This window comes from Styela clava, chromosome 2 (genome assembly GCF_964204865.1).
Source record: "Styela clava chromosome 2, kaStyClav1.hap1.2, whole genome shotgun sequence".
NCBI classification, from domain to species: Eukaryota; Metazoa; Chordata; class Ascidiacea; order Stolidobranchia; family Styelidae; genus Styela; species Styela clava.
Window position 1 is genome coordinate 18,651,059 of NC_135251.1, and position 27,012 is coordinate 18,678,070.

The 27,012-nt window shown below is 35.7% G+C and overlaps 1 protein-coding gene across 1 annotated transcript; it reads right to left on the bottom strand.

The window, feature by feature from the left end:
• Positions 1-483: 483 nt before the first annotated feature.
• Positions 484-27,008, bottom strand: LOC120335414 (uncharacterized). Its single transcript, XM_078109669.1, has 13 exons — positions 26,862-27,008; positions 26,404-26,520; positions 16,013-24,577; positions 15,387-15,468; positions 14,813-14,970; positions 11,619-12,371; positions 10,891-11,094; positions 9,350-9,523; positions 8,678-8,844; positions 7,263-7,466; positions 6,709-6,793; positions 5,993-6,154; positions 484-1,610 (listed from the first exon to the last, which is right to left on the bottom strand). Exons 1-13 carry the CDS (start codon positions 26,917-26,919, stop codon positions 1,219-1,221), a joined length of 11,121 nt encoding a protein of 3,706 aa, XP_077965795.1. The 5' UTR covers positions 26,920-27,008; the 3' UTR covers positions 484-1,218.
• Positions 27,009-27,012: the final 4 nt, after the last annotated feature.

Sequence of the window (27,012 nt, forward strand, 5' to 3'; positions counted from 1 at the left end):
CATTAGGCTAAAAGAATTCGACCGCATCATCATTTTCGGGAAATGGTGCCGTACACCTCGAATTTGCAGCAGCTGGAATAAATTGGTCAATTTTGCTTGATCAGCGGTCACAATGTTTGAGTGTAATTGACAGTCCTAGGTTTCGGCACGCCAACACGCTGCGGAAGGCGGCCTCTTCGAACTAGATCATACGAAGTACCATCATCATCAAAGCGACAGAGATCAACAAGAGCTATCTGCTACACCACAGGGTATGATTTACGGTACATATGGTTGCTCTATATACATTGGTGGGGTTCAGGGGTCTTAAAAGAATTTAGGACGATCGCAGCAAATGGGGCAATTCTAGATCTCTGGCTGTTCTACTTTTTAAAAGTAACCTTAATGCGCGCTAACAACCAGGCGAAACCAAGAACTTCATCATACAGGGCAGCAGAAATTCTCAACCCACTCCTCTTCTCAAATTCTCATTTACTCATGGTATTGTGCAGAGAAATTTTTATATTTGGTGATAACAAAGAAACGAAAAACAATCCAGTAAATTGACAATTCAGGATTCTTATGTACAAGAGTTTGTCCAATTAAAGAAATAAATATCCAAAACCAATCCACGAAAAACAGTGATGTACTTTAAACAAAAATGGGTGAAAATTTTGAAATGAATCAGAATCGGCTTCCAGCCAAATCCATTGGTTGTTATAATGAGGAACTTGACGATGCAACAGGTAAGCTGCAAATGAATTCATGGTTCAGCACTTGAAGAACACTTTGCCTATGGATGCTTGAATGAGCCAATGATTCAGCATATTTGGAACAAAGTTTGAGCAAGTCACATACAATAACTCATGATCAAGGAAACAGTAGGAAAGTAAATAGGCAAGAACATGCGTTTACAATGAAAAAGAATAACTCAAAACTTTATATACAAACAATGGAACAATTGTCATGGTGAGTTTAATAGGCACATGATGAATCACAATTATTTGGGAGACATGCTCACATTTAGCACGATTCTTAAGGTAACAAGTGTTGAATATTGAACCGTTTTTTTTTACGATTGTAGAATACGGCATCATTTGGTGGTACAAAAATTTTTAGAGGTAGGTTGTGTCCAGTTATACCTTTAGGTTTTCGAGTTGCATTGTCATGATGGGGACAAATTATACAATGTTTCTGTACATCGTACAGTGTAAATGAAACGAAAACAGTTAAATGTTTTTAGTCAATTTCAGTAGATTCATATGCTTCAACCAAAATTTGTGGAATTTTTTCCAAATCAATGTAAATATCTTTCGATTTTCTTCTTTTCTTTCCACCAGAAAATTTATCACCAAGAGAATTATTATCTTCTATTTGAGCTATGATAAGAGCTCCAGCAAGAACTTTCGTTTTTATATCGTGAGCAACTTTATGAACTTCTTCATCTGTGGGAGATTTTCCTTCTTCAGTTTTTTCAGGAGTAATTTCCAAGGAATCTCCAGCTTCATTTTGATCAGGATAAGGATCATCCATGCTTGATAGATCAACGTTACTGCTATGTAACTGGTCAGTGCTACTGAAATCCGGATTCAAAAGGGTTTCCCAAGCTGAATCGGTCATCGTGGACCATTCTAAAAAATAGAAATTATACCAATTATATGTCAAAACAAGAGAGTGATGCACAAATATATGGATACAAAGGCCAGAACAAAGTATAGTAGCAAGGCGAATGTGACGTAATGTGATTACTCAAATGATGAGTAGCGCGACAACTCTTAATTGTTGCGGTGCAATGCATCTCATCTATTCGTCTGGCTCACCAGTCGACATATAGTTGTGTTAACTTGTAGACGTTGTTTATGACCGCTGTTTAAGTTGTATTATTTAAGTTGTGCCGCTGTTCTCAATAAATGTAGTTCAGCTGTATACGAGTTTCTATTCTGAGCAGATAGCAATTAAGCAACGAAACATGGTGTCAGAAGTGGGATTCGAACCCACGCCTCCGTTCGGAGACCAGAATAAATGAAAGCTATGAAAGATATGTGTTTAATCATAGAGGGCAATTGCCTGGTGAACATTTTGACACATTTTTGTCAAGTCTGAGATCTTTGGCAAAAACCTGTAATTTCGGAGCGTTGGAAGATAGTCTGATACGAGACCGAATAATTGATGGAGTACCCGATAATGACCTTAGACGAAGATTGTTACAAGAACGAGATTTAACTCTGGCAAAGTGTATTGATCGCTGTCGAGCGCATGAGTCGACAATGATTCGCCTGGAAACAATGAAGTCATCGATGGAGACTGTCAACGCAACTGAAAGCAATCAAACAAAGAAGACCCAACTGAAGCCTGTGACTGAAAGTGCTAATGAGAGCAAACTCAATATTCGTGAGTGTAAATTTTGTGGTAGAAAGCACATTTTTGGTAGAAATTATTGTCCAGCGTGGGGTAAAGTTTGCAACAGATGTAATATGAAAAATCACTTTGCAGTGAAATGTCGACTGAGAACTAAATATAACCATGGGAACGATGGCCCAAATGCTGAATGTGTTGATACTTATCATAAAAATGACATTGTTATGTGTGAAAATATTTATACCAATAGCAGTACCAATTTATCTCATAAGAAGTTGTTTACTCAATTATTGTTGAATAATTTTAGGATCAATTTTCAAATTGATTGTGGGGCAACTGTTAATGTTATTTCGAAGAGCCATTATATTAAGGCCAGCAACGACTATAAATTAATTAAACTAGTACCTACATCTGCTAAATTATCAATGTATAACAAGACGTTAATCTTGCCGTTGGGGAAGATTTCTTTACCGGTTTATAACCCGAAAAATGGTATATCTTATTTTCTAGATTTTATGGTTATAAAACAACCATTAGTACCATTATTGGGTTTTGGGGCGATTCAAGAACTGAATTTAGTTACTGTCAATTATGAAAATATCTTTTGTACCATTTCTAAATCATGTAATTTTGAAAAATTTTCCAAGATGTCGCTCAGCCAAATTTTTGCCGAGTTTGCTGATATATTTACTGGCACGGGCAAACTTGAAGGAAAATTGAAACTGGAAGTTGATAATACTGTTACTCCAGTTCAAATGCCAGTGCGAAAAGTACCATTATCACTTCAAAGCAAGGTTAAGAATGAACTGGACAGATTGGTGAATGAGGGTATTATAGCCCCTGTAGATTGTCATACGCCATGGATTTCAAATTTGATTGTAGTATCAAAGAAATCAGGAAGTATTCGTTTATGCCTTGACCCAAAGCCTTTGAATAAGGCTCTTAAACGAAACAATCATCCAATGCCTACTATTGACGATGTATTGCCTCACTTGCACAAGGCAAAAGTATTCACCATTGCCGATGTTAAAAATTACAATATATGAAAACAGAAGTTGCTTACTTGGGTCACGTTATCAGCAAAGAGGGTTTAAAACCAGATTTGGCAAAATTGGAAGGTATCAGAGATATGCCTCATCCGACTGATAAACAAGGGGTGCAAAGAATTTTGGCTACTACAAATTTTCTACAGCGATTTGCTCAAAAATTATCTGAAATTAGTGCACCAATCAGAGAACTTCTTAGAAAAGATAATGAGTTTGTATGGGACAAAAAAGTACACGGTACATGTTTCAATACAATGAAAGAGACTCTGATGAAATCTCCTATTTTGCAATATTATGGTGAGAAAGCCCCCATCGTCCTACAATGTGATGCTTCTTCAAAGGGCTTGGGAGCTTGCTTGATGCAAAATGACCACCCTGTTGCTTATGCTTCACGTGCTCTGACATCTACTGAGTGCAATTATGCCCAAATAGAAAAAGAACTTTTGGCGATTTTGTTTGGCATGGAAAAATTTGAACACTATGTGTATGGAAGGACTGTACGAGTTGACTCTGATCACAAACCACTCGAAACTATTACTAAAAAGCCATTAGTAGATGCACCAAAACGACTACAAAGAATGCTTCTTCAATTACAGAAATATGACTTTGTGGTTAATTATAAAAAAGGTGCAAATATGTTCATTGCCGATACCCTGAGCCGAGCATATATTGATAAAAGTACCGAGTACCGACACGATTGGTAAAGGTGTTATATTTCATCTGTCACTGGCTAATGAAATTGAGGAAATTGATATGTTGAAAGATATTCCAGTGTTGGACAAAACAATGCATGTTTTACAAAAATCTACAGAGAAAGATTCGACAATGCAAACTCTTAAAGCCATCATTGAAGATGGATGGCCGATTACCAAGAAACAGCTTCCACGGTCCATGCAAGAATATTTCAATTTTAGAGAAGACCTCACTGTTCAAAATGGGCTTATTTTGAAAGGATGTCGTATTGTGGTACCAGAATCTGCCAAACAATATGTTCTGCAGCGCATACACGCAAGTCACATTGGGATACAGGCTTGCATTCGTAGAGCAAGAGAGGTTCTTTTCTGGCCAAAAATGGCCAGTGACATACATGATTATGTCTCGTCATGCACTACTTGTCGAGTGTTTCAACCTAATCAACAAAAAGAGCCGATAATTCACCATGAGATTCCTTCTCGACCATGGCAAATTATTGCGTCCGATTTATTTGAATTGCAGGGCAGAAACTATCTGGTAACAGTAGATTTTTACTCCAATTTTTGCGAAGTTGACAGACTTCATACGACCACATCTGCAGAAGTTATCAAAGCATTAAAACAACACATGGCTAGACACGGCTTACCAGAAAAACTGATTTCTGACAACGCTCCTCAATATAGTAGCGAAGAATTTAAAAAATTTGCTGAAGATTATGAATTTCAGCATGTTACAAGCTCTCCTACATATAGCCAAAGCAATGGTAAAGCAGAGTCCGCCGTTAAACAAATGAAGAGCATAATGATAAAAGCTATTGAGAGTAAGAGTGATGTATTTCTTGCATTGCTCGATTGGCGTAACACTCTGAGTGAAGGAATCCCAGGATCACCAGCACAAAGGTTATTTGGAAGACGCACAAGAACTCTGCTTCCAATATCAAAATCTCTTCTCCGCCCGAAAATTGTTACGAATATCGAACCACATTTAAAGAAGCGTAAAGAAATCCAAGCTAAATATTACAACAGGGGAACGAGAGAGCTGATGAAATTGTACCCAGGTCAGTTGGTCAGAATGAAGCCGGACCGTGGGAAAAGATGGCGCAAAGGTAGAATTGAACGACAAGTTGACATCAGATCGTATATGATCCGAACTGAAGATGGTGGTCTTTATCGAAGAAATCGAAGACATTTGAGGCATACAAGAGAACCTGATGAGTTCCAACCCTTTACAAAGAATTATGATTACGATTGTAGTATTTCTGATCCATACACATCTTCCTATAACAATGGTGGTATAAAAACACATGACCCAATTATTAATGATAATATTCCCGATAGCAGTGTTTTAGTTAATCCGAGTATATCTGATCAAAAAGAAAGTAGATCAAGCCCCCCTCTTCGCAGATCTACACGCACTGTTAAAATACCTGATAGATATGGGTATTGATTAATGATGTTTTATTTTATTGTACATTTATTAATGCTATTTGTATTAATATGCTATTTCTTGTTTGACGGGAAGATGTGACGTAATGTGATTACTCAAATGATGAGTAGCGCGACAACTCTTAATTGTTGCGGTGCAATGCATCTCATCTATTCGTCTGGCTCACCAGTCGACATATAGTTGTGTTAACTTGTAGACGTTGTTTATGACCGCTGTTTAAGTTGTATTATTTAAGTTGTGCCACTGTTCTCAATAAATGTAGTTCAGCTGTATACGAGTTTCTATTCTGAGCAGATAGCAATTAAGCAACGAAACAGCGAACAGGTATGCAATCTGTCACAGTAGACTACCGGTTCGGCAGTCTTCATGATCAATGCAGAGAGAGCGGAACTGACACAAGGTGTGCACATTTTTTGATAACGTCATCACACACAATAAATGAATCTCATGACAAAAAAGCGGATACATACCATCATCACCTTTCTTTTCTTCATCTTTCTGCAACATTTGAGCCAAGTTTGCATCGATCAAAGCTTTAGCAACATCGATTTCCACACTATTATCATCCAAGACAAAGAGTTGAATTGTATAACATTCTTCTGTCGTGCTTTCGTTTACTTGTAATACCTCAGCTAGAAAAAGTAAATTTTCTATCAAGTCTCAATTATGTCTTCTGTATTTGTAATTAATATGCTTCATTTTCAGCAAAATCCTAAAATACGACAAAGACGCAGTGTAAATAATGATTTTGCTGCTTGAAGACATAACGGACATGGTATGTAACTATTGACTGCTCTGATATTCAATGTGTAAAAGATGTAAAATATAAAGGTTGTGTGACTAATAATCAAACATAGGTATAAGGATGATTAATCTTTGTACAATTGGAGATTCAATAATTCAAAATTGAATCCTCCGTAGTGCCGCGGCAGTTAATATGCCCAGTGGTGTTGTTTTATAAAATAAAATGAAAGCAATGCTCAGATATATGCATGGGGTATATAAAAGTGTCCCAATGTATAAACATGAGAGAGAGAGAGAGCAAAATTTGGGGTAAAATATAATACAATAGCCTATAATCACAACTCATGAGACACTTGAAAAAGAAAATATCCATTGGATAAAGAACGAGAGACAAGATGTTGGCCCAAATAAAAAGTATGAAATTTTATACCACTCAAATTACCTTTTAAAGTATTGCAAAATAAAAGATCATTCAAATATTGATTAACATCTGAACTCCAAGATCCAACTTCAGATTTTTCTTCTCTCTGTTGATCAAAAATGACACACATTGTTTAGGATATGATTATATCATCAAATTTAATAGCACCGTATTGAAAATTGTTCTGAATATTCTAACAAGATGACTCAACCTCTAGCCATCACAAATCTTATGGTTCGCAATTAAAAGTGTTTAATCTCACTGTATTGCTTGAAAGTTCACATAACCGCTAGTCTGTTATATAATTCTGCAGCATCTAATCCCATGCATCTCAAACTAATGGGCAAATATCCCAATATCCCCAATCTAGATAGTTCATGAGATCCCCATAATTATCCAGGGGGAGGGGAAAGCTAGATAAGACGGCTTAACCATATGGTAAACCAAGGCCTATCGTACAAGGTGCAAAGAAAAGCGTATTCCCAACGAAATCGAGTTCATGGTACTCCCAGAGCCATCACTAAATGACTTTCAAACAAGCAAAAAAAGCAGAGAATCAAAAAATCTGCACACACCATAGTGATTCCTCCCAGACTACATTGAACAGTTTGTCTTGGATAAAGACACAAACTTTCCGGTATTTCTCGAAGTTGATCAATTGTTGCCGTCATTACATCGGCATAATCAACCAATTCAACAATATACTTCTCATCATTTTCTGTTGATACAATTCGACCTCGATCCCACGATCCATCGGAAGGACATTGTACAAGACACATCTGAGATAAAAGCAAAACAATAACCCGAAAACAACGCAACAGAATCGCATTGATATGCCATATACTAAGTCATTATTAGCAAATGATCTAGGCAGGGATGTACAAAACTGAACATTTTATTATTCCAAATACATTCTGAAAAAATATTTTTCCAATTAGGCTGTGTTCTAAATGAGGTTAGGTTCAACTGAAAACACGTTATTCAGTGAGTTGATTTTGGAAGTGCATGACAGTTAAGACAATCAGTGACTTGATTGGTTTTATATTTTCACAGTTTTCAGGGACTGTAGGGACTTTTTGATAATACTATAATAAACCTTTAATTGGTCCAAATGATATTTTTATTAAATGAAACTATTCTACATTCTTCCTAAATCGAGAATTAAAATATTGAATATTCGTTTTGAACATCCCTGTGTCTAGGTTTCTCAAACGATTGCTCTGAAACAGGGGTTCTCGACCTGGGGTTCGCGAACCCCAAGGGATTCACGAGAAGATTTTCAGGGGTACTTGGATGACAGTCAAGTTTTCGTGTGTTGCTTTTTTTTAATATTCTTTAACAAAGACAGTAACTACAAGAGGAAAATAAGTACGGTATCAATTGAAACTCAGCGTACATTTTCCCTAATCTTATGTTGTTGCAATTATGACGCAACAATGTGAAATGCATGGCTTGGCAGTCGTTGCAGCAAATTGTTAGTCAATATATCACAATTTAGTTTGGTGTCTGATTACTGGGGGTTCGCGTTGATTGTTTCGTGACTCTAGGGGGGTTGGGGTTTAACTCAATTCAAAATTACAAATATTCCAGTATCCTTTATCTTGTAATAAACGCTTTAGATTCTTTAGAACAATTTCTGAATATAGCCAACAACTACTGATGCGACTTTAATTAACTTTTATGCCAGAATTTATTCTTGGTCAGGAATCAAAAAATTAACATCATCAAACTCCCAACTTGTGAGCAATTCAAAAACTACTCCTGTTCAGATGCCTGGTTAAAAAAAATTTCATCACCAACCGTGGCTCCCAATTGAACTAAATTTTGCTTCAAATATCAAAATAAGATAACTGAACTTCTGACATTTGAAGATTTATTACAATTTGGTTTAAAAACACGGCTTTGACTCTAATATCAATAAGCCGATTTTCCAATCCACAATGATATTCCTGACAGGCAAAGATGCCTTATTTTCAAATTATTAACATACCATGTCTGTTTCCCATGAATCAAGTTTAACTAATTCATTCACATGTTTAGCATCATTTATTTTGCACAATGTGCTTCTCCATTCGTCTGAATCTGTACCCATATCAAATTGGAGTTGTATGTTGTGAGGATCTTTAGAACTCAAGTAAGTGACTGGATAGGGATCACCTGCAAAAATTTGAATATTTTATGGTGTCTGACCGTCTAAAATATTAGTCATATGCAAGTCGTAATTTTAGCAAGAAAACATATTTTGCGAACCATCATTTATTTGCTATCCTAACCCAAAACGAACCCTCAAATCATACAAAGTTTTTATTCGATTATGAGCGATGAGAATTATGCCTCATATCAGTGGATTGCACAAATATATGCAGTGGCGCAGACAGGAGGCGCAGAACAAGACCAGCCTTATGAAATTTTCAGAAGACCGAAAACGTCGCTAGTAGTGTGACTGTCTGTCACAGTGAGTACGACTGTACACCTGTATGTACCCCAGGTCTGCTTGTACATAACCATATACAAGATCAGAATACCTAATGACGAAGGAGTTCTTCAAGTATAATTCATTACTATCACCTAGTAGGAAATAGTACCACAGGCCACTTGATATAATTCCCTATTTGTGGAGCCAAAAATTTTCTTTTTTTTTACCGGAAGAAAATCAACTTACCAACTTCTAGTTGCATTTTAGGTAAACAACAGATGTAAAATCTTTGATTTGCATGAGGATACGAGCATTGGTCAACTGATGCTTTAATATCATTTTCTACATCTTCTTCATCCTTAATCTCATCCAAAATATTATCCTTTTCTGCTGTTGATTTCTCATTTTTGTCGATGTCCTCTATGAAAATACAAATTAGCTATGATTATCAAATTTTTATATTCTTGTTGCCTGAATACTATACAAAAACAAAGCCTAATGGTGGATAGACTAAAACAAGGATGGGCTTTAAGCGTTTTAGCAGGGTTAAGCTCACAGGCCACATTCGCCTCAGCAAGCAGAGCATTTTGTGAGACAGGTTGTTTGAAAATTTCTCACAACTACATATAAATTTGAGTCAGTTGATGTTTTTAGTTTGCTATCTAATATATTTTATTGGAAATCTTTAATTTGACATATTTTACATATTAAATTTCTGGACTAAGATCAGAATGTAAGGCAGAAAATGTTCAGGTATTTATAACTTCAATTTTGGAAGAACGATTTATAGATTTTAACATTATTTAATAACAGTCAAATCTTACACAGGTTATACAAGCATGTTATGTATAACCAATAAACGATAATATCGGTCAGAGACCAAAGACTTATCGATCGAAACTTATCAAAACAGCGCTCTTACTCCATAGTGACACCTTGTGTCCCATCACTAATTAATTAATAACTCACTAATTATACGACATAATTCGCCCAAAATCAATAGGCTTCTGGTCCGAGATATGATGAATGCACATGCGAAATCTGGAGCAGATTCAATCTCGCGTGCATCTAACAGACAGACAGACATACAAATACCTATCAACATACTTACCGATAAAATCGATAAGTAATAAGTGATATGACGCAGTAAAAAAATCTTAATATAAAAATAATCAAATGACGGGTAGCATTCACTGTTGAGTTCCAATATTTATATATTTTGCTTGTTATAATCACTTTCACTTTGCTGTATTTTTGACAGCATTTTCTTGACAGGTCCAAATTTTCATGCCAAGGGCATCTTGTATCAAACAATATCCATGCATTAGGAATAAACGTATACATAGTTCTCAATGCATCATATTATGTTTCTTGTAACTCTACTAACGATTTTGTTGAACTCTGATTTAAGGCTTTGGGGTTGGGACATTGTTTTAAGCAAATTTCATAAAAAAAATAGGATATAATAGGCTTGGCGGTGTGGCGCATCGTGCTAAACGTTAGGAATACGGTCGCCACCGCAACTCTAGATTACCCTATGTAGGTTCGCATCCCATGCGGGGATGATCATGTGCAAGAGGATTGCTGGACTCCTCGCCACCGTAGGGCGGTTGCTCCCGAAAACCAATAACTGGCTAACTAATCCCACACCCACCCTGGTATCCGGATGATAGGCCGTGGTTCGCCATATAATTGAGCCGTCATATCTGTTTCCTTTCCCCCGGGATAAATATGTAAATCCTATCCTAAAATTTAGTTAAATGATGAGCAAAATCTCATCCATTTACCTTTCAAGAAATCATGATCTTCTATATTCGACTTGAAATCAGGATTGATAGGGTCTTCCACATCAGATTTTGTTAAATCAGAATAACATTCTTCTTGGTTAGCGGTTTGTTCTTGTTGCTTTTCAAAATGTTCTACCATTGACAGAACATAGGAGCCATTTTCAGGCATGAAACCAGTTTTGTCAGTGGCATTTTGCATCATATCTGCAAAAATTGAGATATTGAGCATGAGGAAATTTTAATACATTCAGCAAAGAAAAACTCAAGTCGATTTGATTAGTGAGTGGTTGTATTCCTGAGTTAGCACACCGCGCTGAGCCGTTGACAAATCCCTGCCACTGCATCGCTGATTACCCTATGGCAGTCATAGGATTATGAGCCCATAGGTCGACTCACATAGATGCTAATTATATGCAGGATTGCAGCACTTCTCTTTCCACTGCAGGGCAGTTCACATAACCTATAATCCTAGCTTTATTTGCCACCAACGCCCATGCCAAGTGGAACAATTAACTGTCCAACTCCCGATCATGATTATAAACTAAGTAACGGCCTCTATTTTACATGGTGAATCTGCCCCATTGTATTTCCTCTCTCATAGTTAATTAAGAAACGCCCTTTTTGTCTTTTAAGTGTCATCACTTTCGTAGTATCATGAATTTATCTTCCACTTTTAATAATGTTACAATAATGAACGATTATAACATCTAATAAAGTGGGCAGCTTACCTTGTTGAGGAGTCTTTGATTCAATTTGATTTGGGTTCGGCATCTCACATGATAGGTCATCTACTTCTTCTCTCTTATGTGCAAAATCCTCGTCATTAACTACATCAACTTCATTGATTTTATTTTCACCAGAACTTGGCAATTCAATTTTATCGGCATCCAGCTCCTCGACTGGATAAAGCTGTTGACCGGGTTCTTGAGAATTCCTTTCAGCCACGCCTTCATTTGGATTAGGAATCTCACAAAGATCAACATCACCAATAACAGCATTGTCAGTATCATCTCTAACCAATTCTAGGTTTTCGTCAATAATGTTGTTTATGTCAATTGAAATACATTCCTGTACTTCTTTAATTTCTTGGTCTTTTATTTCAGGCTTTAAAGAAACTGACACATTCTGCTCTTTATTACCAGTCTCTGAATCAAAATTGCTTTCTGGTTGATTATTTTGATGTGTAAAACTGTCTACAACGTCTATAGATTGTGACGGCATTTCAGTAAGAACAAGACTTTCCATTGCATGTATGATTTCTTCTTCTTGTTTGGCTTCAGCCAGCTCTTGAACATGGTATGGGCTAGGGTTACGAAGATTCTCTTTCTGCATTTTAGTAAGTTCTTCCGGATCTAATATTCCCGATATGGTATTTCCGATATCATCTTCTGTTTCAATTGTCTGAAAAACTTCTTCAACAACTTGACGAGCCACCTCTTTTAACTTCATTTCAAAAGCATCTTGAGATTCAATATTTTGACCTGAAATTAGAACAGTCTTGAATACAAAAACTTTAAAATATTTATGATAACTCGTGGTGAAATAATATTTTTAAGACATTTGCAAATAGGTGATAGATGGGTGTATACAGGCACGCAGCCAGAATTTTCAAAAGGGGGGTTTCATAATCATAAATTCCCATTGCGGTCTGTAATAGTCTTTTATATATTAGTTTAATTGTGTCCAACGTAACTCGCGGTTGCTTCTTCTTACGTCAAAATTGAAACATTAGTTCTCTGCAATGCCACAGCGATCGGTGGACATAAAAATATGAGATAAATGGTGTATTTAATTTGAAATACCTATTTCTGGAATCTTGCCAACTCGTTATCGCCGTTAGAAAAATCTCAATAACTGATATAAAATCCCGAAAAGTACAATTTTATTTCGTACAATGAAAATGCATATGGAGTATATCGTTAAATCAAAAATACATATTCATCGCCGCGATTACGCCACTTGTTAAAAGAGCCGACGTAAGCGACGTTTACAACGAAAAATGATTTTTCTGTTGTGCAAAGTAATCAATTTGTGACCGATAAGGGCATATTTAAAATGTCTTGCTTTATTAATTTAATTGTCTTCAATTTAACCAGCGTTTGCGTCGACAAAACAAAACAATTTTTTACAATTCACAATTTTAAAATACCTCGGCCATTTGCCGACATAAAAATAAAAATGTGTTAACTGCCCGTCGCCTATCATATATTGTTTTGATCCGTATTTTTTCTATTTTGCAAATTCGACAAATTTGAGATGTGCTTGTAACATTGACTCCATTCAATCGCAATGCTGACACTCCGATTATTTTTAAAGATAAAACCTCCTGAAAAATCCGTAAATCTGCTGTAAATTCTCATGGAGTAAAATTTGTTTCAGTACAATAAAAATTGATGGATATACTTCGGATTAATTATCTTATATATCATCACAAACCGGGAAAAAATCGCGTTTTCTACAACAATTTTAAAGTAATGGATAAAAGGCAAATCCCACCCACAATTAACCGTGTTTCGATTTTAGTGACGGTATGTTCCTAAACGGCGACCAAGCATAATGTGCGCCGTAGGCACACAAAATTTTGCGATTTTTAGACTAGAAAAGCGTTTTTAGACTGTCGCGGGACTCAACAAAACTTATATTGTTTACGGTTTTATTTTCAGTATTTTATAATGCCGCTTTTCAATCAAATTTAGATCGCGGTTTTACTCCTTCTTTTGTCTTTAGAACCTTGCCACCGATGAACGTATAATAACTTCCGAATTCACAATTCCGTGCAAAGTACAAAAATAAAATAATTATCATGTTTATCGTGGCACAAATTTATGATTTAGAAAGAATAAAAACCGATTTTAGCAATTGCACGCTTTTTCAGTTTTCACATTTCCGTGCGGGTACAAAAATAAAATAATAACACCAATGTAAAGGGCGTTCACGGCATAAATAACATGCCGCGTTGATGAAAACGAACGGCGATTTTAGCAGAAGGCAATTGCACATGTTATCGGCAACTTTTTCACTTTTCAGAAAATTCAAAAGGGGGGGGGGGGTTTCGACCCTGGCTGCGCCACTGGGTGTATATAACATACTTATCAATAAAAAAGCGTTTCATTTAACTATGTTGTCATCACAAGTTACAGATGTTAAAATTCAACCCCATGTTCACCATCCCATATGTAATAATTAGAGTAATAAATTAATTGAGTGAGCAATACCCAACTAGGAAGATTGCAATCCTTTAAAATATTAGTTGCTTACATCAATGGCTTGTGCGAGGCTTTGTTCAGAGTGAAAATCATGAAAAAGCAATAATAATTTTTCATATAGTTATATTGTGAAAGCAGCGAGCTAAAATCTCCATGTGTGTTTCCCAGAAAATGTTTTCCTTATATTTTCATACAAGAGACTACCAGAACAATTATTCATTCATTCCAGTGCACAATTAACTTGGAATAAAGTCAATAATATCATTCAAAGCAGTGCTTCCCAACCTTTGGATTCTTTTAGGTCGCTTAGTTTTTTCAACATAATGCTAAAAGTTAGTGATTTAAGTTTTATTGTTTATTTTGTATTTGGTATTGAAGTGTAGCACAATGGTAATTGTATACGTGAGAAGTATGACAGCATAGGAAATAGTATGCAGTCATTCATTTTGTTCAAGTAACACCATGCCAAGATTTCAAATAATCACTAATACATACAAATAATAAGGTTGAAAAAAGGAATAAAAATGATCGTTTTTGGAAAAATGAGCGTTTTTTGTTATTAGTAATTTTATTTTGCGGCCATAGAACCATTACAGCAGTTTAGTATTTGAGCATACCTTTGGGCCGCGAGATTTTACAAAATTTGGATCGCTTGAAAAAAGTTTGAAACAACTAATCCAAGCACTCAGAGGCTACTAAAAGAAAACTGAAATAACCTGTTATTTTAATATCATTTTGTTCCGAAGATGTAGCAGTCGCTGGAGTGAGAAGGTTCAATAGTGACGACGAAACACTAGCTTCAGATATTTCTGTTCTTATGTTGGAAATCAAGATATTTTCTATCGAATCTGCAGCCAAAGTTGTCTCTTCTTCGCTGTTATTGATAAAAATGATGTAATTTATTATATCAAAATTTTTTAAGAGAGTTTTACTCATCATAAAAACTGCACTCACTCACAATACAATAGACTCATCTTAAATGCTAGGGAACTAAGGAAAATATATAGATTTATTGTGGTACAAACCTTCAATAAATTGTATCAAGAACCTTGATATTACAGTATAATTTTGTTTATTTAAACATAAATTCAAAAAGGAATTCTGGAACACGGCGTATCAAAATATCTATGTCTGAATAAATATCTTTTTAAAACATTGTGAATGAAATATGCTATACATGAATAGTATGGGAAGTCACTAAAAAAGTAAAACAGAAAATAATATCTTTGAAACATTTTCAAATCAGTACAACGGCAAAATTTTGATGATCATGATTAGAAAAACACTTACTCTGCACTTTCAGATGATATAGTACTGCAGTAAATTTTGAAAGATGTCAAATGAGTTTGTTGTTTAACAATAGGTGGATGTTCTGTATATAAAATAATCAGTTTAAATTTCATCTATGAAAGTTGACTAGAACAAATTTGATACCAAAATTAAATTTCATATTCTATTGCCAATAGGATTGGAAAAGTTGATTTACTCAAGGCATTTTAAACACTGAAGGAGTTTCAAACTTGCATGCATTTATGCAGCCCAAATAATTGTGCACTAGATACTGGTAAGAATATTAATCATCATTAATATAGAGTTATATTATTATAGAATTTCTGATATTGATAGAATTTGAATGCTATAAATTTTTTTCAGGTATTTTTTTGGATTGCCCAGTCCTTTCTACCGGCTGTTACCTTAGAAGTGTTCACTTCATTCTATTCTCATTTTAAGTTTTGAGATTCACAACCTTGCTTTCAGTAAAATTGAATGACAAATTAATTCATTATAGTGAACGCAATTTTCAAACTATTACTGTTCCATTCCAGAGTAAGGTAGTCGAAGCAAATTTTTACCCTTAATATAAATCAATTTGTGCACCTCATAACTCTAGTGTTAAAACAAATGTTTTAAATCACCTGCAGATCCAATAAAGGAATCTTCTACATCAGAAACAAATACACTGTCTGAGAGACTCTCAGAAGAATACCTTTCAATAGACGTTCTTATAACTCTCCATGGTACTGCGAGAAGATCGAAATTTGGCATAGAGTGACCCACAGAGTCGGATGAATTCGGAGTTCGCAGAATGGCAGATGGTTGCCTTTTTATACCCTTAGGCATAAGGATTGTAAATGGTCTTCTGGTCTCTCCTCTGTCTAGATCATCAGATTTTTTCAGCCTGCAAACTTGGTTTTCTTTATCTACTCCTAATTTTGAATGTATTTTTTCCGCAACTTGAAGAGTGATGAGAGTTTCAGCAACTGATTTTTCATTCAAAAATACATCGACTTCATAAATATCTTGGCACAAATCAGGATTAAAAACAATCGATACAATATGTACTTCTATGCAATCAGACATGCTTAAGCTTCCCAACAAACTGTCAAGTTTCTTGATAGCAGTGTCAGACCATCCTTCACCGCTTGAATTACAAGGTTGAATTCCCGCAAGAGAGCAATGCATACAGAACGAAGGCCATGATTCCACTTTCTCTCCAATTGGAAAAACGTTTTCAGCTAAAGCGACAAACCTTATACCAGTGTCAATGTCTTTCACTGATATGTTTTCACCATCACAATCTTCAACGATAGCGCGAACCCAGTGATGTACAGGAAATGAGGAATCTGAACATTTGGCAATGCAAAGCATATCTGGCAGTAATTTTTTCAATCGATTTTTAACATCCTTGAATTTACTGGTTGGCTCTAATGTAACAGGTTCTGACATGACTAAAAATGGTCGAACATAGAATTGACCAGGATGCACGACACTTGAAATAATCGCTTCAAACTTATTCCCAACTGAAAACATTCCCGTTTCTGTTCCCCCAAATCCAGGATTATTCTTGTTCATATCGAGTTTTAATTTCTTTGCAGGCAAAGAATCATTCTCATTAATTTGCATTAATTCTCCACTGATCCTTTTCAGTCTGTCATTGATTGGACTTTCGTCCTGGGGTTTGATATCAAATCTGGCTTTTTCTTCCTCTGTCAAATGCAAAGCGATGGCATATTTTGATCTAAACATGGCAACATGTAAAGGAGCGAGTGCACTTGGACAGTCTAGGAATAATTCTTCTCCCAAACTGAAAAAGTTGACCAATTTTGAAAAGTGTTCGTTTATCCAGTTCCCAATATCGCTTTTATTGCCTGTTTTGCTTCTTGTTTCAGCAGATGACTTTCGTTCAGTATTTGTTATAAGAATACTCGGTGTTCCGTTTTGTAAAATTGGATCAACCTGAAGAGTGTTCTCATCTGTAGATTCTTCTACATTGTCCTTAAGAAATGAAGTTTTAACAATCCATCGACATGAAGCTTCATCCAGAGATAAAAGATGAATTGCAATAATTTTTCCCAAATCATTTTCCAGATGTAACTTAACAGCCATAGAAGATTTAGTTACACAATTTACAAACAGTTTATCAATGTCTTTTCTTATTTCTGGTGTTACATCAATAAACATGTTTTCACCACTGTCTAATTCAACATTTCTCTTGTTTGATATATCGAAAGCCTTAACTTTACCATCACATCCTACCCTGATGATTCTAACACATTGCCAGTCACAACCTGCAAATGTTTTGTACATGCATACTGTCCCTGGGTGAAGATCTTCAAATCGAATAGATACATATCCACCATCATCTGTAATTGTTTTCACAAAATTTTTCAATTCCGTAACCAGTTTATGGGTAGAAATATTCAGCAGAAATCCTGTGAAATTTCCAGAGATGTCAATGTCAACCACCTTAGCACACAAAATACATCCAACTTGAAGCTGGTAAGTTTGAGAATTACCTTCCAAACTAGTCTCTGCACTACAGCTTGAAACCAATTTGCCATCGTTTTCCTTCAAAAGTTTTTCACCGATATCAAGTCCTTCAAATTTCAATTTCACAAACCATATTCCAGTTTGAGTTTGCTTGATGAACTCAATCTTTAAGTCCTTGTCCAAAGTTAAATCCAAAAAAGAATCTGTTACAGAGTCCCATCCAGTTTGTACTGGTATTACACCATGCAATTTGCATTCTATTGCTTGTATAGGAAAACATTTTAATACGTCAGACATTGGTTTTAGGTTATTTGAATCAATAGTAGCAGTATTTCCATAATCAATGAATTGGACAATAAACTTTTCATCACGGATATCCACACATTTAGCACGATACCACTCATCATCATCAGGACTTTTAGCAATACAATATCTTCCAATTCCAACTTCTACAGATTCTTGTGAAGTATTCTGCGCGGTATTCATATAAATTTTATCAAGATCTGAAACGTTTTTGGCTAATTGTACATAAAAATGGCCAGGATCATTACAATGACTGATAAATCCATTTTCAATAGCTCCGGATTCCATAAACAAAGACTCTAAATCAGAGACCATATTTGGTGTTTTAAGATAAGTTGATGTATCAAAGTCGATGCTTGCAGTTTGAGGAACAAGATTTTCCACAATGACATGATCACCCCTATCAGTGACAATATGGTTTTCCGAATCATGTAAACTAATCGTGTTTTTTGTATTAATTAAGCTATCACCTGCACCTTCCGACATCCTCGAAGCATCAGTTGTAAGATTAATAGTACGATCTTTCAAAGTTTCATTCCATTCTGTATTTAGTGATTTTCCACATGGATATATCAGGTCCACATCGTGAACATTTGACACAAATTTTCCACCGGTTTTTCCAGTTGCAAGATGAAATAATGCCGTTAGCTGAACATCACTGACACGATCAACAAAATCATCAGTGTCATTTGTTGTCCAATGTTCGAGTCCAATCATGTTGTGAAGTTTACAAAGGATTGCTTGCACAGGAAGCTTTATGAATTGTATATTCATAGGCTTCAAGTTGTCCAATTTTACTGCTTCAGTGTTGCCATAATCAACAAAATGTATAGTTGCAGATCCCAGAGTTTTATTGTAATCTTGAATCATTCCTCGGTACCAGCCATCGTCAGCAGAGTACTTAGCTAAGCATGGAGTACTAGTTTGAAATTCTGTTAGTTTGGTTGAATTAGTATTACAGAAAACGTCAATTTCACTCATAATTTTATCTAAATCCGGAGCATTAGATGAGAGTTGAATCCATATCCGCTGTGGGTTATCTATCTGAGCAACATAAACCTTTGTCTGTATGTTGGTTTTTACATCAATTTTCGTATACTGCAGTGATGCTTCAGCAGATGGTTCAGTTCTAGCAAAAAATTCCAAAAACTTAGTCCTCTTTTGATTTGTATCAACTATAGTGAGATCAACAAGAAAAGTCAATGATTCTATCTTGACACACTCAGCAGAAATGAAAGAATTTTCATCGCCAGCCAAACTTTCAAGTTTTGCTGTCAGCACCTCCTTGTCGATGCCAACTGAATGTTTGACATTGCATTTAATTGCTTGCTCTGGAAGAATTGTAAACTCTTTTGGTAAATGACGAAGGTCCTCTATTTTCACAAATCCTTCATTTCCATAATCAGTGTAAATCACATGAATTGAATCAGGTTTTTTAAGATCAGGAAGGGATAAAAGATTTGCACGATAGTATTGTTTATCCTCATTGAATTTTGCTGCATAGCTAATATCAAGGCGCAGTTGCCTGTTTGCCACATTTTTCATCACCAGAGATGAATCATTCAGTTTATTCATCAAGGTATTCAGAGCAGCTTCAGATTCAACAGGCTGAAGATATACTTGATTTATTGATTCTACATGACTTATATAAACTTTGCGAGCAGTACCCTGTGGCCATGAATTAATTTTCTTCGTTTTGACATATTCTGAACATCCACTTGCTTGGCTTGATGGGACTTTAACACATTTGGCGAAATTGTTCTCAACAAGCATATGGGCCACATTCTGGCCTTCAATCTTTATATCAATAGCCCAGGTTCGATCAGTAACATCATAAGTATTGAAGCGAATTCGGCAATTAACATATTGAACTGTACGCAAAAAGAACTCTGTACTTTCAGGGTCCCAGGACTTTCCTACTGGTAGCACATTGGCAAGTTGACATTTTATAGTCAATCTGGGCCAATGCAGCATACCAGGGACAAGTCTCTTGATGTTGTCTTCTATCGATACAAATTCCTGCTCTCCGATGTCAACAAACTCCACAAGAGCTTCATCAGGTTCCTTTGAAACACAGTCAATAACAATACCCCTACACCATCGCAAAGTCAAAGGATGTTTTGCACAAATTACATTTCCATTTTGAATATGCTGCACAGAATAATCTTGTCTTCGCACTGCAGTATAAAAGCCATCAACTTCCGACATACATTCTTTAAACTGCTCCTCATATTCAGCAAGTCGAACATGGAAATAGTTGGGATTTTTCACCTGTGATATATATACTGAATGAACAGTTTTAGGTTCGATTGCAGGTATATCTTTGAATTTTCCTTTCAGAGATGGTTCTCTTCTGAATTTCTCATCTTTTGCTGGTAAAGTAATCGGACTCACATTCCCAGTTATAATCATTTCATTGAGTCTCTGTTGATTCACAAAAAAGTCCAGATGTAATCTACCATTTGTACTTCCGGTAACAATCCCGGAAAGCTGCCTCCTTTCCAATTTTTCCTTCATTCTGATGAATATATCATTAGATATTGCCAAATCAGAGTTTGAAGTGATTATCTCAGATAAGCAGCATGCTAAGGCAAATATCGATACATCAGAGAGACCAGAATCTTTCTCACATAAGATAATATTTGACAAAGGAGTCACAAATATGTTACCATAGTCAACAAATATAACCTCAGCTACAGTGTCTTTGGGCGAATGTATTGAATTTGAATTATAATGAGCTCTGTACCATTTGCCATCTTCGTAAAGAACCAAACAAAGAGGAGAAAACTCCAAATCCTTGACAGTAACAATCTTTTTCTGTTTATACTTCGAACAGTAATTTTGAACTCTATCCATAAAGCCATCTATTTCCTCAAATTTACTCGAGAGTTGGCAATAAAATAGGTCAGATCTTTCAACATGCGTGACATAGAATTGATCTTCTTTTCCTATTCCTGCTCCGAGACTTGAATAAACAAATGACTTCAATGCAAAGGGAGGAGACATGTTTCCTATTGGATCTAACATTGTACAGTTCGCAGATTTTACAAGATCGGACGCAATATCTTGAAAAGGTGTTTGGAATTTAACCATGAAAAACTGAGAAACGCCGTCCGTTACACAACCATATATAGTACAAACAAGATCTCTCTTGTTTTCCTTGCAAAACTTGGAAAATAGCAAAAGAGCTTTACTCGACCAAAACTCATTTTCAGGTTCTAATATTCCATGTAATGTGCAACGTATTGCAACAGGTGGTATACATGTTATGTGTATAGGTGATATGGACTTGAGGCAATCAATCGGAACTTGTTTTTTCTCACCATAGTCAACCAAAAATACGACTGGATTTTGTGGATCATCATTTGACACCACAGCAGCCCTGAAGCAATCAGATCTCAAAACGCATACACAAGGCATTCCCACGTACATGTTGGGTTGAGTAGGTGAGTCTAATTGAGCATAAGGTCTCAATTCTCTTCTGAGTTTAGCATATGTTACTTTGACTTCTGAATTAGCTGGTAAAACAAAGAAATCATTTGGCACTGCTGGTTCACATACAATGACGGGGAACTGAGCGCCAATGAGAGAAATGCCTGGATGGCCGAAGAATACATGTGCAGATTGAGGTAGGACTTGGGGTGATGGAATTCTCAATGGTGTCTCACCTTCCAATTCCGCATTTGAATCAGCCCATGCTGCCAGTCCTTTAGATACTAATCTGCTGCCAAGAAGAATATTCTCATCTTTGGTTGAAACAAGAATTGAAGCTGCATACACATTCATTTTCAGGTCTACAAATTTTGCACTGACCCCTGTTTTTGCCACAAACTCTTTTAGGTATCTCACACTTCCATTACACCACTTTTGACTGTTTGGTCTAAGATTATGGATGCAACAACAAACTGCTTGACAAGGTAGAGATAAAAAGTCAGGCATTAAGGTCTTTGCATCCGATAAATGAGCAGATTCCACATATCCAAAATCAAAAAACTTCACTTCTATCACATCATCATACATGAATGCTATTTCCCCTCTGCACCAATTCTTTGTCTTGGACGATTTCATGCAACATATCTGTCCTGGATATATATTCTCAAGAATTAGAGCGTGATTAGGCAGCTCATTGTAATAAGCATTAAGCCTTCCAGTTAGAACAATCAAATTAGCCTGGTAATCCAAAAGCTGAACCCATATGCACCCAGGGTTTTCCACAGAAGTTATCCGAATGGGAACTTCGACATTGAGGGGCACATTCAGGAGTTGAACTTTGACATCTGAACCAGTTGCTTTTGCTTTGAAATGGCCAGCTATATCATGAAGAGCAACAAAGTACAAATCTTTTTCAACATCATAATCAGAGAAAACACCAGCAAATGATTTATTTTTACCTTGCTGCAATAACATCCGCCATTGATCTACAGGTAATGGGACTCCGCGCATTGATAGTATAGAAGTGAGTGTAAATCTGAGTGCAAAAACAGGCAATTTCAGTAGACCCTCACTAATGATTTTGACACTGTTTTTCAAAACAATTTCTGTTCTTCCACAATCAACATAAAGTACTTTGCATTCGTTTGGACCAGTGATAGATAGTAGTTTAGACCGATACCACATACCATCCTTTGGATCTTGAGTTACACACGGACCACCATAATCTGATTGTGCAGGGTTCAAGTCGTACGTTCCTTCTATCACACTATTGTACATTTCGTTTATTTCATTTGTTAAATTTTGTAAATCTGCATGACTTTCTGTTAAAACACACCAAAGCGATTTGAGATTGTTTGTCTCTCTGAGAATGATATCCTTTTTTGCACCTATTGTTAGAGTATGATGTTTGTAAATGTTTGCATCCTTCGGCAATATTGTCATTGGATATAATTGCGTGGATCTTTCAAGATCTGGAGATGTAGTTCTTAGGCCAACAATGCTACCGTTGTGATAAAGGCAGACTGCATAAGGCTCGATATCTACATTGACAAACTCAACAACAACTTCCTGATCTCTGAGTACAGACAGTGCATGAATCAAATCATTATTGTCAAGATTTGATGACAACAAACAATGAATCCCTTGTATTGGCATTTTACGGAATTGATCGCTAAGTTCCAAAATCGAAGTAACGTCACAAGTTTGTGTGTTGCCATAGTCGACGAAGCGCACAGTTGCAATGTTATCAGACAACTTCAGTACGCATGCTCTGTACCAATTTCCATCTTCTGAGTATGGCGCACAGCACAAATTTCCTATAGAAGGGCATTTCAAGACTGGAACTGTTCCACTCGAACATTCTTTGTACAGAGAATTCAGCTGCTCACTCAGAAGATCATCACTTAAAACATTATAGCAGAAAAATGTACCATCTGTTTCCAACCAAGTCATAAGCATATTGGCTTTTTCCCCAACATGATAAGTTTTATGATTAGGTACATTTTGATTTACAATTTTTGATGATGAGAGACCATTTTCTATCAAATGTTCCGCAAAGTCTTTTCCAGTGGCATGGTCATGCATGTCCACGAGCAAGGTGTGAGCAGTCAAACATTGTTTCACTGTCACAGAAAAGATCTTATCCTCAGCAAAAGTGGTGATCGTTTCACAGATTTTATCCATTGCAATAGATGTTGAGAAGACAATTCCATCTAATCTGCAGTCTATTGCCTGATAAGGTAAACTGCATAGGTTGTCAGGTAATTTAAACAAATTATTGATGGATTTTTCTTCTACGCCACCATAGTCTATAAAATAAATAAAGCATTTGTCTCGATCAATCTTTCTAACCTGACCCCTATAGAACCCTCCATCAACACTATATACAGCACAAACTAAAGACCCAATAGAAATTGATTCTGGCTGTAGTACCAAGTCAGTGAGTGTTGCAGATGTATAAAACGTGGCAATATCGTCCATCAATGCATTCAATGCTTTTTCAGTTGCTTTTAGCTGAATTTGTATGTGTCCTTCTGCAGAGGAGTGAACTACATAAGCATCAAATTTACTTCCGACAGAGCATAAATTAAATGGATACTGCTGTTCATCATCAATAAGCTTTTTATTTCTCAGAAATGCATCAATAGACTGGCATAATATTGAACCATCGATGTCGACACTTTCTTCAATTTCAATTTCTGAATAAAGATATTCTTCCTGAATGACAGATGGGATAATCGGTGTCCACAATGCAGCAGATTTAACGGGTGTTCCAGCGATACAAAGCTTGAATACACAAGACTTCCGATCTATTTTTTGAAAGTGTTCAGGTAGTTGCCATAGGTCTTCGATCTTTGTTCTTTGAATGTTTCCGTAATCAATGAATTCCACTAAATATGAGTCGCTGGCCTTAGAAATTAATTTTCCTCGATACAATTGTCCATCCTCAGCAAACAAAGCTAAACATGGGTTTCCTAAACAAATATAATGGTAAATATGCATATAATAAATAATGCTGTTTCTTTGTCAGTAGCAGCAAGTTTCAAATGAAAAGTAGTGAAAATTTTCAATCATGAAACATCTCTATTAAATTGATTAGGACAGCAGTTCCCAAACTTTGTTTGTGAGGCACCAAATTATCAGAGAAAATCTCACGGCACACCTAAACGAAAAAAAAAATGTTGCTTTCGAAACTCAATTTTACTATATTTTACTATATTTTTTTTATCTACTAAGTAAGTCTATATTTTACTATATTTTTTTATCTACTAAGTAAGTCTTGGGTGTAACTTTTGTGCAATTTTTTACATATTCAATAAAGCAACTGATTGGACAATGAAACAAAACATGTAGCTGAAAATGTGAAAATATATTGCATCCAACAACATGCAAAATTTCTGGAATTGTCCTGTAGTGTCACTTGGAATAGCCCATAAGTATTCTCATAAATGATAGGTTATATCATTTTATTCAATACTTATTTTGAAAAAAGCCATCCACGCTTACAGTTCGAGTCAGTCAGATTAAGTGGAATTATTGTGCGAAATTTTTCTCAAATTGTACCAGGAAATTATTATTTGACTAGTAGAATTACCATTATTGCCAACTTATTTAATCATATTTTGAACTTAAAATAGAATTCAGGATTTACGCAATGATTTTGCAGGGTTTTTATTCACTATTTAATACGAAAATAAAATCGTCGAAAATAATATCGTCTTCATAAATATCCGCATTCCGGCGTCAGAAATTATAATATTTTTAGCTTAAAATTGGGACAGGTAATTTACAACAAGTGACAAGAAAGATCAGAGCGGTTAAAAATCGGAATGAAATCCCGAATTCAACCCGATATTCGACAATTCGTCAAAATTATTCGATTCGATGAAAATATACTATTTTTTTCCTTTTGCGATCTGTAATCACGGCAGTAATCTGGCGAATCGTGTGGTAGTCCAAACACTGATGCAATGAAACATAAAACCTTCATAAGTTTAGTAAATTGCACTACTTCATGAAAGCGTTGTGGAATTGATTATTATTTCTTATCTCGAACACAAAAACGGTTATCTTTTTCGGGTAGTTTTGGCGGCCTGAAAAGTCAAATAAGTGTTTCGACTTAGTAAATGCTATGATCTTTGCCATCAAATTATGCTCGGGCCTTGCATGAAAATCATAACGTGAAAAGATACTTCCAGCGATGAAAATTGTTTATAACAACTTTAAACCTATTTAGTGTTTTAAGCGATAATAATTAATTGTTGTAATGAAATACAGTTTGTTCGTCACTTCCACTTCTCTCACAAGTGCCGACAATAACACTATTGAATGATTTTGGCAATGGGAGGAACATATTAAATTATAACAAAAATGAATTAGGTTGTGAAAAAGTCAGAATACATGTGATAATAATAAGAGCGTAATGTGGAAGCCCGTAATTGGCAGTGCGTTTGAAGACCACGTATCACCCTGGCCCCGAAGACGCTCTCGTTTACTTTAATATAAGAAAGCAGTTGTAATATTGGTAGCTATTAAGCATTTTTTCGTGTTCGACTATCGGACTCTTTATGAGTAAAAAATGTTCGTGTTTTGTGATAGGTGTGCCGCGAATATTTAAAGAGCTAAATAGTGTGCCGCGATATAAAAAAGGTTGGGAACCACTGAATTAGATGTCTTGCATCCTTGAACAAATAATGAATGACCCCTGAGTCCAGTATATATAGCAAAGTTACAAATGCATACAATCAGTTTTCATATTCATTATTTGTTTATGATTTTTTATGATTTATAAAATTCTTACCAAGCTCTGCATTGGTGATGGGCTTGAATGAGGCAGTTTCAGATTTTATGCTTTCCATTAGGTTATTGATTTCATCTTCATCCTTCGAATATTGTCCGCAAATGAGAAGACTCCCATCTGTTTCAGAAAATAACAATTTGTATTTCCTCTGTGCATGTGGACATTGCTAGTATAACTCCCCGCTCTAGTCTAGTAGTATTCAGAAAAGGATTGATATGCACCACTCATCAGCGACCAAATCTAATTAAGGACTTATCCCGGCTCAAAATTTATAATTTCCGAATAGTTTTTTATTGATAATCGAATATAGATATTCACAACATTACTGACAATAAAAGCGATTCCAGAACTTATTTAATACTGTATGTCCTAAATCAATCTTGCCTGAGTAACTTCTTTACACATATGATTTTTGCACTTAACATTAATTAACAAAAATTTCCAAAGCGAGAACTCACCTTCAGATATTCTGGAATCAGTCAAAAATATTTTGCTTGATTTTACATTTCTACTCATCTTTATTTGTTTGTATATCTTTCAGAAATTGGGTCTTTTGTTCCTAAAACCCTGGTAAAGCAAAGTTCAGGATACAAAAGACTAGATTGAAAC

Coding starts and splice junctions, on each gene's coding strand:
- LOC120335414 (XM_078109669.1), bottom strand. CDS start 26,919: ATGAGTAGAAATGTAAAATCAAGCAAAATATTTTTGACTGATTCCAGA. Junction 12,372..14,812: donor AAATGATATTAAAATAACAG/GTTATTTCAGTT, acceptor TTCTAATTTCAG/GTCAAAATATTGAATCTCAA. Junction 1,611..5,992: donor AGAAAAGAAAGGTGATGATG/GTATGTATCCGC, acceptor TCTATTTTTTAG/AATGGTCCACGATGACCGAT.